The sequence below is a fragment of the Vitis riparia genome, unplaced genomic scaffold (genome assembly GCF_004353265.1).
Source record: "Vitis riparia cultivar Riparia Gloire de Montpellier isolate 1030 unplaced genomic scaffold, EGFV_Vit.rip_1.0 scaffold791_pilon_pilon, whole genome shotgun sequence".
Classification (NCBI taxonomy): domain Eukaryota; kingdom Viridiplantae; phylum Streptophyta; class Magnoliopsida; order Vitales; family Vitaceae; genus Vitis; species Vitis riparia.
Genome location: NW_023269786.1, coordinates 102,719 through 113,721, shown reverse-complemented (window position 1 = coordinate 113,721; position 11,003 = coordinate 102,719). Strand labels below are relative to the sequence as shown.

The window sequence follows — 11,003 nt, the reverse complement described above, 5'->3', positions numbered from 1 at the left end:
GTACAACTAATTGAAATGGACATGCAGGTCATTTAACGTCATTTGATAGGATTGAGACAAAATGTTATAAATTTGGTGTAGCTACAACCTTTTTGGGACACTAGCTGGTGCTGTTTAGTTGGCAATGAAGGTTGAAGGTCAATAAAGATTGTCCAACAACTACCTGATTAAAGAGCAAGGGCATGATCAATTGGGGGATAATAGGTGACATGGAGATGTCAAGTAGAAATCAATAGCAGCGACTAATGATTTTCAGAATTCTAGATTGAACACTTACTTCCAAGCTTGCAACCAAGGCCAAGAGTGTGCAATAATGAGAAATGATATTCTCGAAACAACTTCAACTCATTTAAGCCCATGAGACACAATAATATGTTATAAATGTGGAAAAAAGGGTCACAAATCTTTTGATTGCTGAAAACAAGCCAACAACTTACTAATTAATGAAGATGAAGGGGAGAATAATGATAATGAGAAGATAGTGACGGAAGCTTAGGGTGATGGAGGGATGCTGGAATTCACAGAAGATGAAGTCACGTAGGAAGACCATGATCCTCCGAATTTAGTAGTAAGACGTTCCATGTTAAAATTAAAACCTTTAAAAAGCGATGATAGAGAAACATTATTTTTAAAACTAGGTATTCTTCACATGGGAGGCTTTGCAATGTTATTATTGATGGGGAGAGTTGTGAGAATCTTGATTCTAAAAAGTAGTGACAAAGCTCAACTTGAAGTGTTGCCACATCGAAAGCCACATCGAATTACTTGCTTTAAAAAGGAGTGAAGTGGAAGTAGTGCATCTCCTGTTCCCTTCTCAATTGGGATAAACTATTCAAATAAGGTTTTATGTGATGTGGTGGAAATGGAAGCTTGCCATTTGTTACTTGGAAGGCCATGACAATTTGACAAAAAAATTGTCCACCATGGAGAGAAGAATGTTTATGGTTTCTACAAAAATGGATTTAAGGTAGTATTTGCCTCGAATAGTTTGTTAAGTCTAAAGTAGAACAGGAACAATCTTATGTGAATGTTCAATGCTTTTTAAAAGAGTTCGAAGCTAATGGAGTTGCCTTTTTGCTGTTGGCAACAGAAGTCTTTGAAGATCAACAAGATGTTTCTAACGAAGCAAAGACACTATTGGAAAATTTCGTATAAGTATTTCCTATAGAGCTGCCAAGGTGGATTGCCTAAAAAAAAGAAGCATCCAACACTATATTGATCTAGTACCAAGAGCTAGCCTACCAAATGTGCCATATTACAGAATACCTCCAAAAGAACATGAAGAACTTCAAAGACAAGTACAAAAGTTGCTGCAAAAGGGATATATAAGGGAATCAATTAGTCTATGTGCATTTCCAGCACTATTAACTCCAAAGAAAGATGGTTTGGAGAATGTGTGATGTAGGACAACCCTAGGATGGTTGCCTACACTTAAGGGTAGGTGGACTAGGGTATTTTTAGGGTGTAAGGAGAGGAACAATGAATAAATTTTATGGTAGAGAAACTTATAAGATAAGAAATAGAGAGAAAGAAGAAACAATGAAGAAAAGATGGAAAACCTTAGAGTCTCTCTAAGGCTTTCTAGGAGTCTCACCATTGAGGGTTTTAACTTTGCAATGAAAGAAAATATAATATTATTAATATCAATTCATCCCCTTGATTTACATTGATTAACATATTTATAGGCTTGTCTAAGAAATCCAAAGTCTACTAGGACTTTAATAACCTATTATGATTCTAATTCTAATTATAACATCCAAAATCTATTAGGACTCTAATAACCTATCATGACTCAAATTCTAATTGTATTGTAACTCAACTAGCTAATCCTAATTAGACTCCAACAAATATCAATCCTAATTCAATTGTAATTAGTATTAGTCCTACTTAAAGTTTACTTAGGTCTTCCCTTTCCTCATTGAATAAACTTTAAAAGGCTTTCCCCCCGTCATTCTTGCTCGTTGTTATCAATCTTGGTAATGTCTAAGAGAATATTCTTCTTTTTCTCCTTTAAATTCCCAAAGGACGCCCTATTCCAATATTTCAATTTAGATTTAACAAAAGTTAGCTTCTTCATGAATTTAAGACCTTGCCAACCACCACCTTAACACTCCCACCACCCAAAACTAAATCTTTCCTTGAAAACAGGGTGGAGCAGCTACACGTTCCTTGAATACTTCTAATTTGCATAGTGCATGTACAAATTTTCAAAGCTTTTGCAATTTGAAGTGGTATGCTTGGTATCTAATTTGACTCTTTCATTTTATGTTTTGGTATGGTATTTGGTAATACTTTTTTATGGATTAGAAATTCCAGCATCATATATGTGGAAACATCAAATCTTAAAGTTGAGATGAAATCAGCTGGACAAATATGACATTTCGAAGCATAAATTCATTGTAAACCCACAAAATAAATATGACATTTCAAAATAAATCCACAAAATAACTTTCTTAACTTTTAAATGTGCCTATATTTTGTTTTTTCTTTTTTTTTTCTTTTGTCTTCTGTTTTTTAATCCTCTGTACTTAAAATTAAGCATGGATGCTCTTTTTGTCCACAGATTTCCCAAGGCAACCACATCCTTGTGTTTCAATTATTTCTTCACTCTAAATTTTTGCTGAAATTATTGATTTTTTTTTGTGGACATTTTCATGGAAAATAACAATCCCATTCTACAGGTAAAACAGGCTGTGCTTGGCGTTCATGGTGTAGATGTGCAGTTCACAGGAATCAATTTCCTTGAATCTTTGGTACTTAGCATGCCTTAATCCTCACTAGTTGTTTATTGGTTTTTACTTTGGGTTTAACGTATTTTTGCCAGATTTCATGACAGGAGTCTTTTCTTTCCAGGTATCTGAATTTTCTCCATCTACTTCAACTGCCATGGGGCTTCCTAGGGAGTTTCATGAGCAGTGCCTAAAATTGTTAGAACTAGCGTATTTGAAGGTTATCCATTTACTACTGGCATCCTTTTAGCTATAACTTGTTTTCTTGCTACTCATATTGGAGTTCTCCTTTGAATATAGTATAGACCATTGTTTGTATGTAGACTTTATTTTGCATTGAGTTTATTTCTCTCTTTATAATTGAATTTTTTTTTAAATCATAGACATTCTACTGTTGGGCACAAGATGCTGCTGTAAGTGTCACAAGTCGAATAATAGAATCTCATTCTGCTGTACCTGAGGTTAAAGTTTGTACTGCTGCATTACGTCTCATGCTTCAAATCTTAAACTGGGATTTCCGCTACAACACAAATATGGCTAAAGGCGCAAAACCGAGTATGGATGTTTTTAACGATGGAGTTCGGCATGATATTGCTTCACCGAAGAGATCAGAGTGTATCTTAGTGCAGGTGACAAATTTGTTCTCTAATTTCTTTTGATTTTCAGCCGAAGGTTTTTCTGGCATATTGAAATGGTTATATAGAAATTATTGACCTAAGTACCTCTCATGAGAAAAGATATAATACTCATCATGTGGTTACATCATTTCTTCTTGCCATCCTTCTTACATTCATTAAGATGTTTCTAAAATATTCTTCTTCTTGGGATTCTTCTTACATTCATTAAAAGGTCTCCAAAGTACAAGAATAGATTAAGCAGAAATTGCCAATTTTTAACATGTAATAATCTTTGTTTGTTCCATCTCCTCTGTTGCAATGTATTGGTGTCATTGTAATCCATGTTTTATGATGTGTACAAATCTTAAAAATGGCATAAGTAGAATATTGGCCTCATGTTTCAATGATTCATTTTAGTTGCTGTTGCTGTTGCTTTAATAACTCTCTTTGGTTCTCTCTCTCTCTCTCTCTCTCCCTCTTATTTTTTATCTTATATTTTATCTTTTTATTTTTATGTTAACTGCAGCCGGGTCCTTCTTGGCGGGATGTTTTGATTTCAAATGGTCATATTGGTTGGCTTTTGGGCTTATATGGGGCACTTAGGCAAAAGTTTTCATGTGAAGGTTACTGGCTTGACTGCCCTGTTGCAGTGTCTGCAAGAAAGCTTATTGTACAATTTTGCTCCTTAACAGGAACCATATTTCCATCTGGTAAAAATTTGACATCTCTTAGATTACCTCTAATAATTAGTAGGTTATTTTTTGTTATGTTTCTTATTTTGTAGAACTGAAAGCTTGTGATGGAGGTGCATTAGTGTTCTCTTATGAATAAATCAATAAGATGATTATCTACCAGTTGCCTGTTATGGATAGCATAAGGATCTTTCTGTGTTCTCAAAATCAATTTGTCTGGTCTGAACTCCATACCTTTTGCATTGTAAGACAAATTGACATATACCTGTTCTTTGTGTGCAAGATTTTAAGTTCTGAGTTGAGCATGCTTCCTATTTTTGAGGGGATATAAACTGTGATATCTTATAATCGAATGTGTGTCATCAGTTCTGGATTTTGTAAATCGGCACTGCCATGTTTGGTTTGCTGGATAAGCAATCTGGATATAGAATATATGCATTCCTGGATATTTTCTCCCTTTGAAAATGCAGGAATTTACCTTCTGAATAGTGCTTTGATTTCTGGTAATTGGGATCATGTAATAATAACATTTGATGATTATGCTTCAATTTGGACAATCATGTTAAAAGGACAAACTAAATGAATACCAGATTTATTGAGTAAGATGACAATGAAAAAAGCTTGTTTAATTTATCATTGTTGGTCATCAAAAAATTGTGCAGGAGCTGTTTTGATATGATTAATTAATTAATCATTTTAATTCTTATTAATAAACTGAATGCTAAAAAAAAAAAATTATGGGTAGAATAAATTGATAAATTAACAAAAGAATGATTAATTAGGAGTAATCCTTTATATTAAGTGTAAAGGTCTCTGATATATTGATTCTAAATTAGCTTATTGTTAATATGATGATGATAAGATAAGAAATCTAGATCTTTAAATGATTTGAAGTGTCTTTCTTCCTTGTAGGATCTGAAATTCAAACCTTTGTAGTCTAGAACTGTTTATGGCCAAAATTCTGCTTTACAAGATTCAGCCTCTAGACCTTATATATAGTAAATAAGGTTTACCTGAACATTGTTTGGCAACTTTGTGCTTTTACTAGTGGGATATAAAAAACCTACCCTTCCCATGGGATTCCTAGATGCACAAATAAGAAATATAGAGGTTGGGGCAGGGACCTATCCTATCCTTCTATCCACTCTATATTGAACTAAGTGTGCAAATATGATTTCTGTATTTACCCATTTTATTCAAAGCAAATGCTTAATACTATAGGTATTTGGAAAAAGTTTAACTCCTAGTTTAGTGAGGTAGATAATGATCATCTATTATATGTTAGGTGGACTCTCTTGTATTTTGAGGCAGCTTCGGGCTTGAAGATCAACTTGGAGAAAAGTGAGATCATCCTAGTTGGGAAGGTGGATGGGTTTAGTGGTTGGTTGGCTAACCAAATGGTTTAGTGGGTGGGGAGCCTTGTTTCTGATTATTTGTTATAGCCTTTGGGTGTATTCTTTTAAATCTTTTTCGATATGCACTAAATTGAGGAAATGTTGAAAAGGTGGTTTGTTTCTTGGACACTTTAGTGTCTCTCTTGAAAAACACCGTTTATGAAAAGGATGAAGAATCCTTAAAATATATATATATTCAAAAACTGATCAAAATATAATTGAGCTTCTCTACTAAACAAGGAGAACTATACAAAATGGATTAGACCACATAAAACTGTACATAGATATCATCTCCTCAAACTCGGACTAAGCTCCTCTCATTGCTAACCAAGCCTTTTTGATCTACACACTGAATACTAATTGAGCTGAATGATATTGAGAGGAATGCCTTTAAAAGCGTTAGTAGAAGAGGCCTATAAAGAGGAATAAAAGTGAGGTGGATCCCAAGTGTCTTTGATGTCCTCCATTTATCCTCAAAGATCTTAACATTTCTCTCTCCTAACACGATCCAAATCAATGTGAGATAAGTGATTTTCCAAAGGGCCTTGCTTGTAACAAAGCTCCCCAAAACCTAAATGAAGTGATCATTATGTTGCCTATACTCTTGGGTTGAACCTAATCCATCCTTAGACAAGACTTTAGATTTCCATAAAAAATTGGTTGGATAGAAAGGAACAAGATTTGATATATTGGACAAGGTTAAAAAGGAATAGTTTAATGGGAATGAGCCTAAAGAGGACATTGACCAGCCTCTTGCATTTGAAATGGTTGGAGATGAGTGCATGAGAGTGAGAGATGACTCGAGTCTTTTAAGGTACTTGTAGAATAAGAAGGATTGGAAGGTAAATGGAATACATTTCTTCTTTTATTTCAATATGTACATCCCACATATTTATACAAATACTCTTAGTACAAAAAATGGAAACTTTCCTGACCTAATTCTATGAAATCCCTTTGATTATAGGATTGTTCTAATCCTCTCCTTAATTACAAAAATATACAACCATATTCTTTCCTAATTACATTCTTCCACACTCCCCCTCAAGCTAGTGAATAGATGTTTTCCGTTCTTAACTTAGATACACTTGCTTGAAACGTTGTACTACTTAAACCTTTGGTAAGTATATTTGCAAGTTAACGGTTAGTAGATACATAAGAAATATAGATCAACCCACTATCTAGTTTTTCCTTAATAAAATGTTTGTCTATCTCTACGTGCTTCGTTCGATCATGTTGCACTAGATTATGTGTAATATTGATTGCAGATTTATTATCGTAGTAAAGTCTCATTGGGCCATCCCATTTAATCTTCAAATCTTCCAAAATAATCTTCAACTATAGTAGTTCACAAGCTCCTTGGGCCATTGCACAAAAATCTGCTTTTGCGTTGGACTTCGCTACCAAACTCTGTTTCTTACTTCTCCATGTTACCAGATTCCCACCAAGAAAGGTATAATATCCAGTGGTTGATCTTTTGTCAACCACAGATCTAGCATAATTAGCATTTGTATATGCTTCAAGTACTTGTCTTGAGTTTCGTTTAAATAGGATGCCCTTTCCTGGAGACCCCTTAAGGCTGTAGCACTCAGTTAGCAGCTTGCAGATGAACTTCTTTTGGGTTGTGTATGAACTGACTAATCACACTTACAACATATGCTATATCTGGTCTTATGTGTGAGAGAGAAATGAGTCTTCCTACCAGACGTTGATACATCTCTCTATCTACCGCAACATCTTCCTTAGCTTCTCCAAGCCTATGATTAGGATCTATTGGCATGCTTATTGGTTTACACGCCAACTTCCCTGTTTCCTTGAGAAGGTCTATTACATATTTCTATTGAGAAATAAAGATTCCCTGCTTAGAATGTACAACTTCGATTCCTTGGAAGTATTTCAACCTTCTTAACTCTTTAATCTCAAACTTCTTAGTCAAACATTGCCTCAAAGTCTGTCTCTCCTTTTCATCATTTCCTGTCACAATGATGTCATCCACATATACCAGAAGAGTTGTAACTCCCCCTAAATTTGAAGGTTTGATGACCAACATATGATCTCCTTGACTTTGTTTGTATCTCGTGTTTTTTATCACTTTAGCAAACCTTCCAAACCATGCCCTTGGAGGCTGTTTTAGCCCGTATAAAGGTTTCTTCAGTTTACACGCCCTTTTAGTGGCTAGATCACTTCCAAATCCAAGAAGGATTTCCATATAAATTTCTTCTTTTAGATCTTCATTCAAAAATGCATTTTTGACATCGAATTGTTATAGATCCCAGTTATAATTTGTTGCCAATGATAATGCAACTTTGACCATATTCATCTTGGCAACCGAGGCAAACATCTCTAAATAATCCACGTCATATGTCTATATCCTTTAGCCATCATTCTCGCCTTATACCTTTCTAATGTTTTATTTGCTATATACTTAATAGTATAGGCCCACTTACATCCCACTAGTCTTTTTGTTGCAGGAAAATTTAACAACTCCCAAGTTTTATTTTTCTCCAAGGCCTCCATTTATGCATTTATAGCTTGTCCCCAATTTCATTAGATAAAGCCTCAAATAGAGTGGTTGGAATATGAATATTGTTCAAACATGTAAGAAAACTATTATGGATGGAGACAACTTTTCAAATGATACAGCATGGGAAAGTGGATACAATAGACATTTAGTGCATTCCCTCGTTCCCTCCTTGATGGTAATAGGGAGGTTTTGGTCTATGGGTTTTTCAAACTGAAGTTTTTACTTAGTTTGTAAGGGAGGATGAGACACCGTTACCTCATTTTGTGAAGTCAGTTCGGATTCTTGGACTTGTATTAGTTGAGGAATTGCAACTTTCTTCCTTTGAGTATACTTTTCCAGTCATTCAATTCTTAGGAGTAGGCTCAATGGATGACTCGGGTTCAGAGTAGGGTAAAGATACTGGATCAGACACTTTAGGAGGGTCAATACGATCAATGAGAGGTATAGATACTGGATCAGACACTTTAAGAGGGTCAATAAGGTCAATGAGAAAGGGATCACTGAAATTGAAGTCCTGATACTTGTCTTCCTTGATGGAATTCTCCCCTTGAATATAAAGAGTGAGAAAATAAGACTCACTTTCGTTGAAAGTAATATCAGCTGAGACAAAAAAAAATTTGGATGGTGGATGATAACACTTATATCTCTTTTAAGTTAATGAATATCCCACAAAAATACATTTGACTCCTCTTGGATCCAATTTTCCTCAGTTTGGGCCATGAATATGCATAAAGGACACACCCAAATATCTTAGGAATGAGATGGTTTATGGTTCTCTTATTAGGATAAAATAATGAGAGTATTTTTATGGGACTTTTCAAACCTAAGATTCTAGAAGGTAATCGGTTTATGAGATGTGTGGGGTTTAGGATAACTTCCCCTCAATGAGATTTAGGCACATGTTTTGAAACAAAAAAAGCTCATGTTGTATCATGAAGGTGACCATTTTTCCTCTCAGCAACTCCATTTTGCTATGGGGTGTTTACACATGATGACTCATGAATTATACCATCATGATGAAAGTATGGAGTTAGAACTTGATTGAAATAATCTCCAGTGTTGTCGGATCAAAACCTTTTGATAGTGACACCAAATTAGTTTTTTTATCATGTTATGGAAATTTGGGAGATCAAAACTTACATTATATTTTGTTTAAGTAAAAAGATCCAAGAAACCCTAGTACAATCATCAATGAAAGACACAAACTAACGTGCCCTAGATATATTTGGAACAAGGGAAGGACCCTAAATATCACTATGAATTAAATGGAAAGGTTCTGAACTTTTTTTATTATTGATTGGTTAAGGTAACCAAAGATTTAAGACAAGGAGATACTATTTCCCTGTGCCTATTCATCATTTATAATTTGCAGATGATACCATCTTTTTCTCCAAACCTTCAATAGAAGATCTACAAAACCTTAATCTAAATTTATTGGTTTTTAGGAACTTATCAGGGCTTAAGATCTGTTGAACTACTAATTTTCCTAAAAGATTAAGCTTATAGGATTTTTATCCACAATGTATATTCTCTTTAATATCCTCCTTCATGTGCGACCTTGTACTCACAAGTGGAGTGACACACAGGTTTGTAGGCAAACAACTATAAGCAACCTCTTTTAGGCTTACACATGGGGTTGATAAATTGGAGAAATAAATATTATGCAATGAGGCTCGAACACATGGCCTCCTGCCTAACGAGACTCTAATACCATGTTAAACTATCAATTTTCCTAAAAACTTAAACTTGTAAGATTTAGGTCCACAATGTATAACATACTTTTTACCAAAATCAATTTAGACAAGAGCACTCTTGCTAATATCAACACAAGTCAAGACTAATCTCTAGGTTTGCTTCTATGCTTGGATGTCAAATCTTAAATTGGCGGCCTTTATCTTATCTAAGTTTCCCATTAAGGGCAACCTGAAGGCAAACATATTGGGTTCTATTGATTGATAGAATTTTGAGAAGATTGAATGGGTAGAAAAAAAACATTTTTGTCACTAGGATAGAATAACTCTAATTTAAACATGAACGTATAATATCTCGAGCTATTTTTTATTTGTTTTCAATATTTCAACATCAATAGCATCAAAGATTAAGAAATTGCAAAGAGATTTTCTCTTGTTAGAGTTTGAAGGTCAAGGAGGGCAAAATGCTCATCTTATCAATTAGAACATAGTTTGTAAGCCTAAGAAGTTTGGAGGTTTAGGATTTAAGAAGATCCCTTTGAGAAATACTGCTCTTTTAGGGGAGTGGCTTTGGAAGCTCCACAAGGAAACTTTTTCCCTTTGGTATCAAGTTATTTTGGGAATTTGGGAGACACATCCTAATGGAAGGAACAACAACATTCTGACCAAATGGCCATATTGGTGCCCTTGGAAGCCAATTGCACAGATTTTCCAGTTTTTTATTCACACTTGTTTTGTGGTGGGTGATGACATGAGAATTCGCTTTTGGGAAGATTTATGATTGGGGGATCAACCTTTATGTTCATGGTTAAAAGTCTCTCTATTTTAACCATCCTTGGCAATGTGTCTTCTTTTTCTTGGAACCTTAACTTCCATCACAACCTGACTAATTTGAAGATTGAGGATTGTGGAAGAATGTAATTAGGAAAGATTATAGTTGTATATTTTTATAATTAAGGAGAGGATTAGGACAATCCCATAATCAAGGGGATTTGATAAAATAAGGTTAGGAAAGTTTCTATTTTTTGTGCTAGGAGTATTTGTATAAATATGTGGGATGTATATATTGAAATAGAGGAAGAAATTTATTCCATTTACCTTTCAATTCTTCTTATTCTATGTGGTATCAAAGCCTTAGGCTCTTAAATCTAGAAATATATATATATATATATATATATTATATTATCAAAAACGAAGAATATTGTATTAATAGTAGTAAAGATACAAGAGAAGGATGAGAGGTCCTTCCCTCAAAATACAAAATTTGATCAAAGTAAGAATACACCCCTCTATAGAAAACTATATACAAAGATAATCCCCAACTATCTCAAACTTTTAAATCACAAATTGCAATCCAAT

At 34.3% G+C, this 11,003-nt stretch overlaps 1 protein-coding gene across 1 annotated transcript in view; it reads left to right on the top strand.

Moving 5' to 3' along the window:
* Positions 1 to 2,681: 2,681 nt before the first annotated feature.
* LOC117910627 (exportin-4-like) overlaps positions 2,682 to 11,003 on the top strand; it is a gene marked incomplete at its 5' end in the record, with an annotated part of 70,819 nt that continues 62,497 nt past the window's right edge. The window contains 4 exons of the mRNA XM_034824721.1: positions 2,682 to 2,753; positions 2,854 to 2,949; positions 3,113 to 3,358; positions 3,873 to 4,056. Of these exons, the coding sequence (XP_034680612.1) occupies positions 2,682 to 2,753; positions 2,854 to 2,949; positions 3,113 to 3,358; positions 3,873 to 4,056 (598 nt within the window). The remainder of the gene's footprint in view (positions 2,754 to 2,853; positions 2,950 to 3,112; positions 3,359 to 3,872; positions 4,057 to 11,003) is intronic.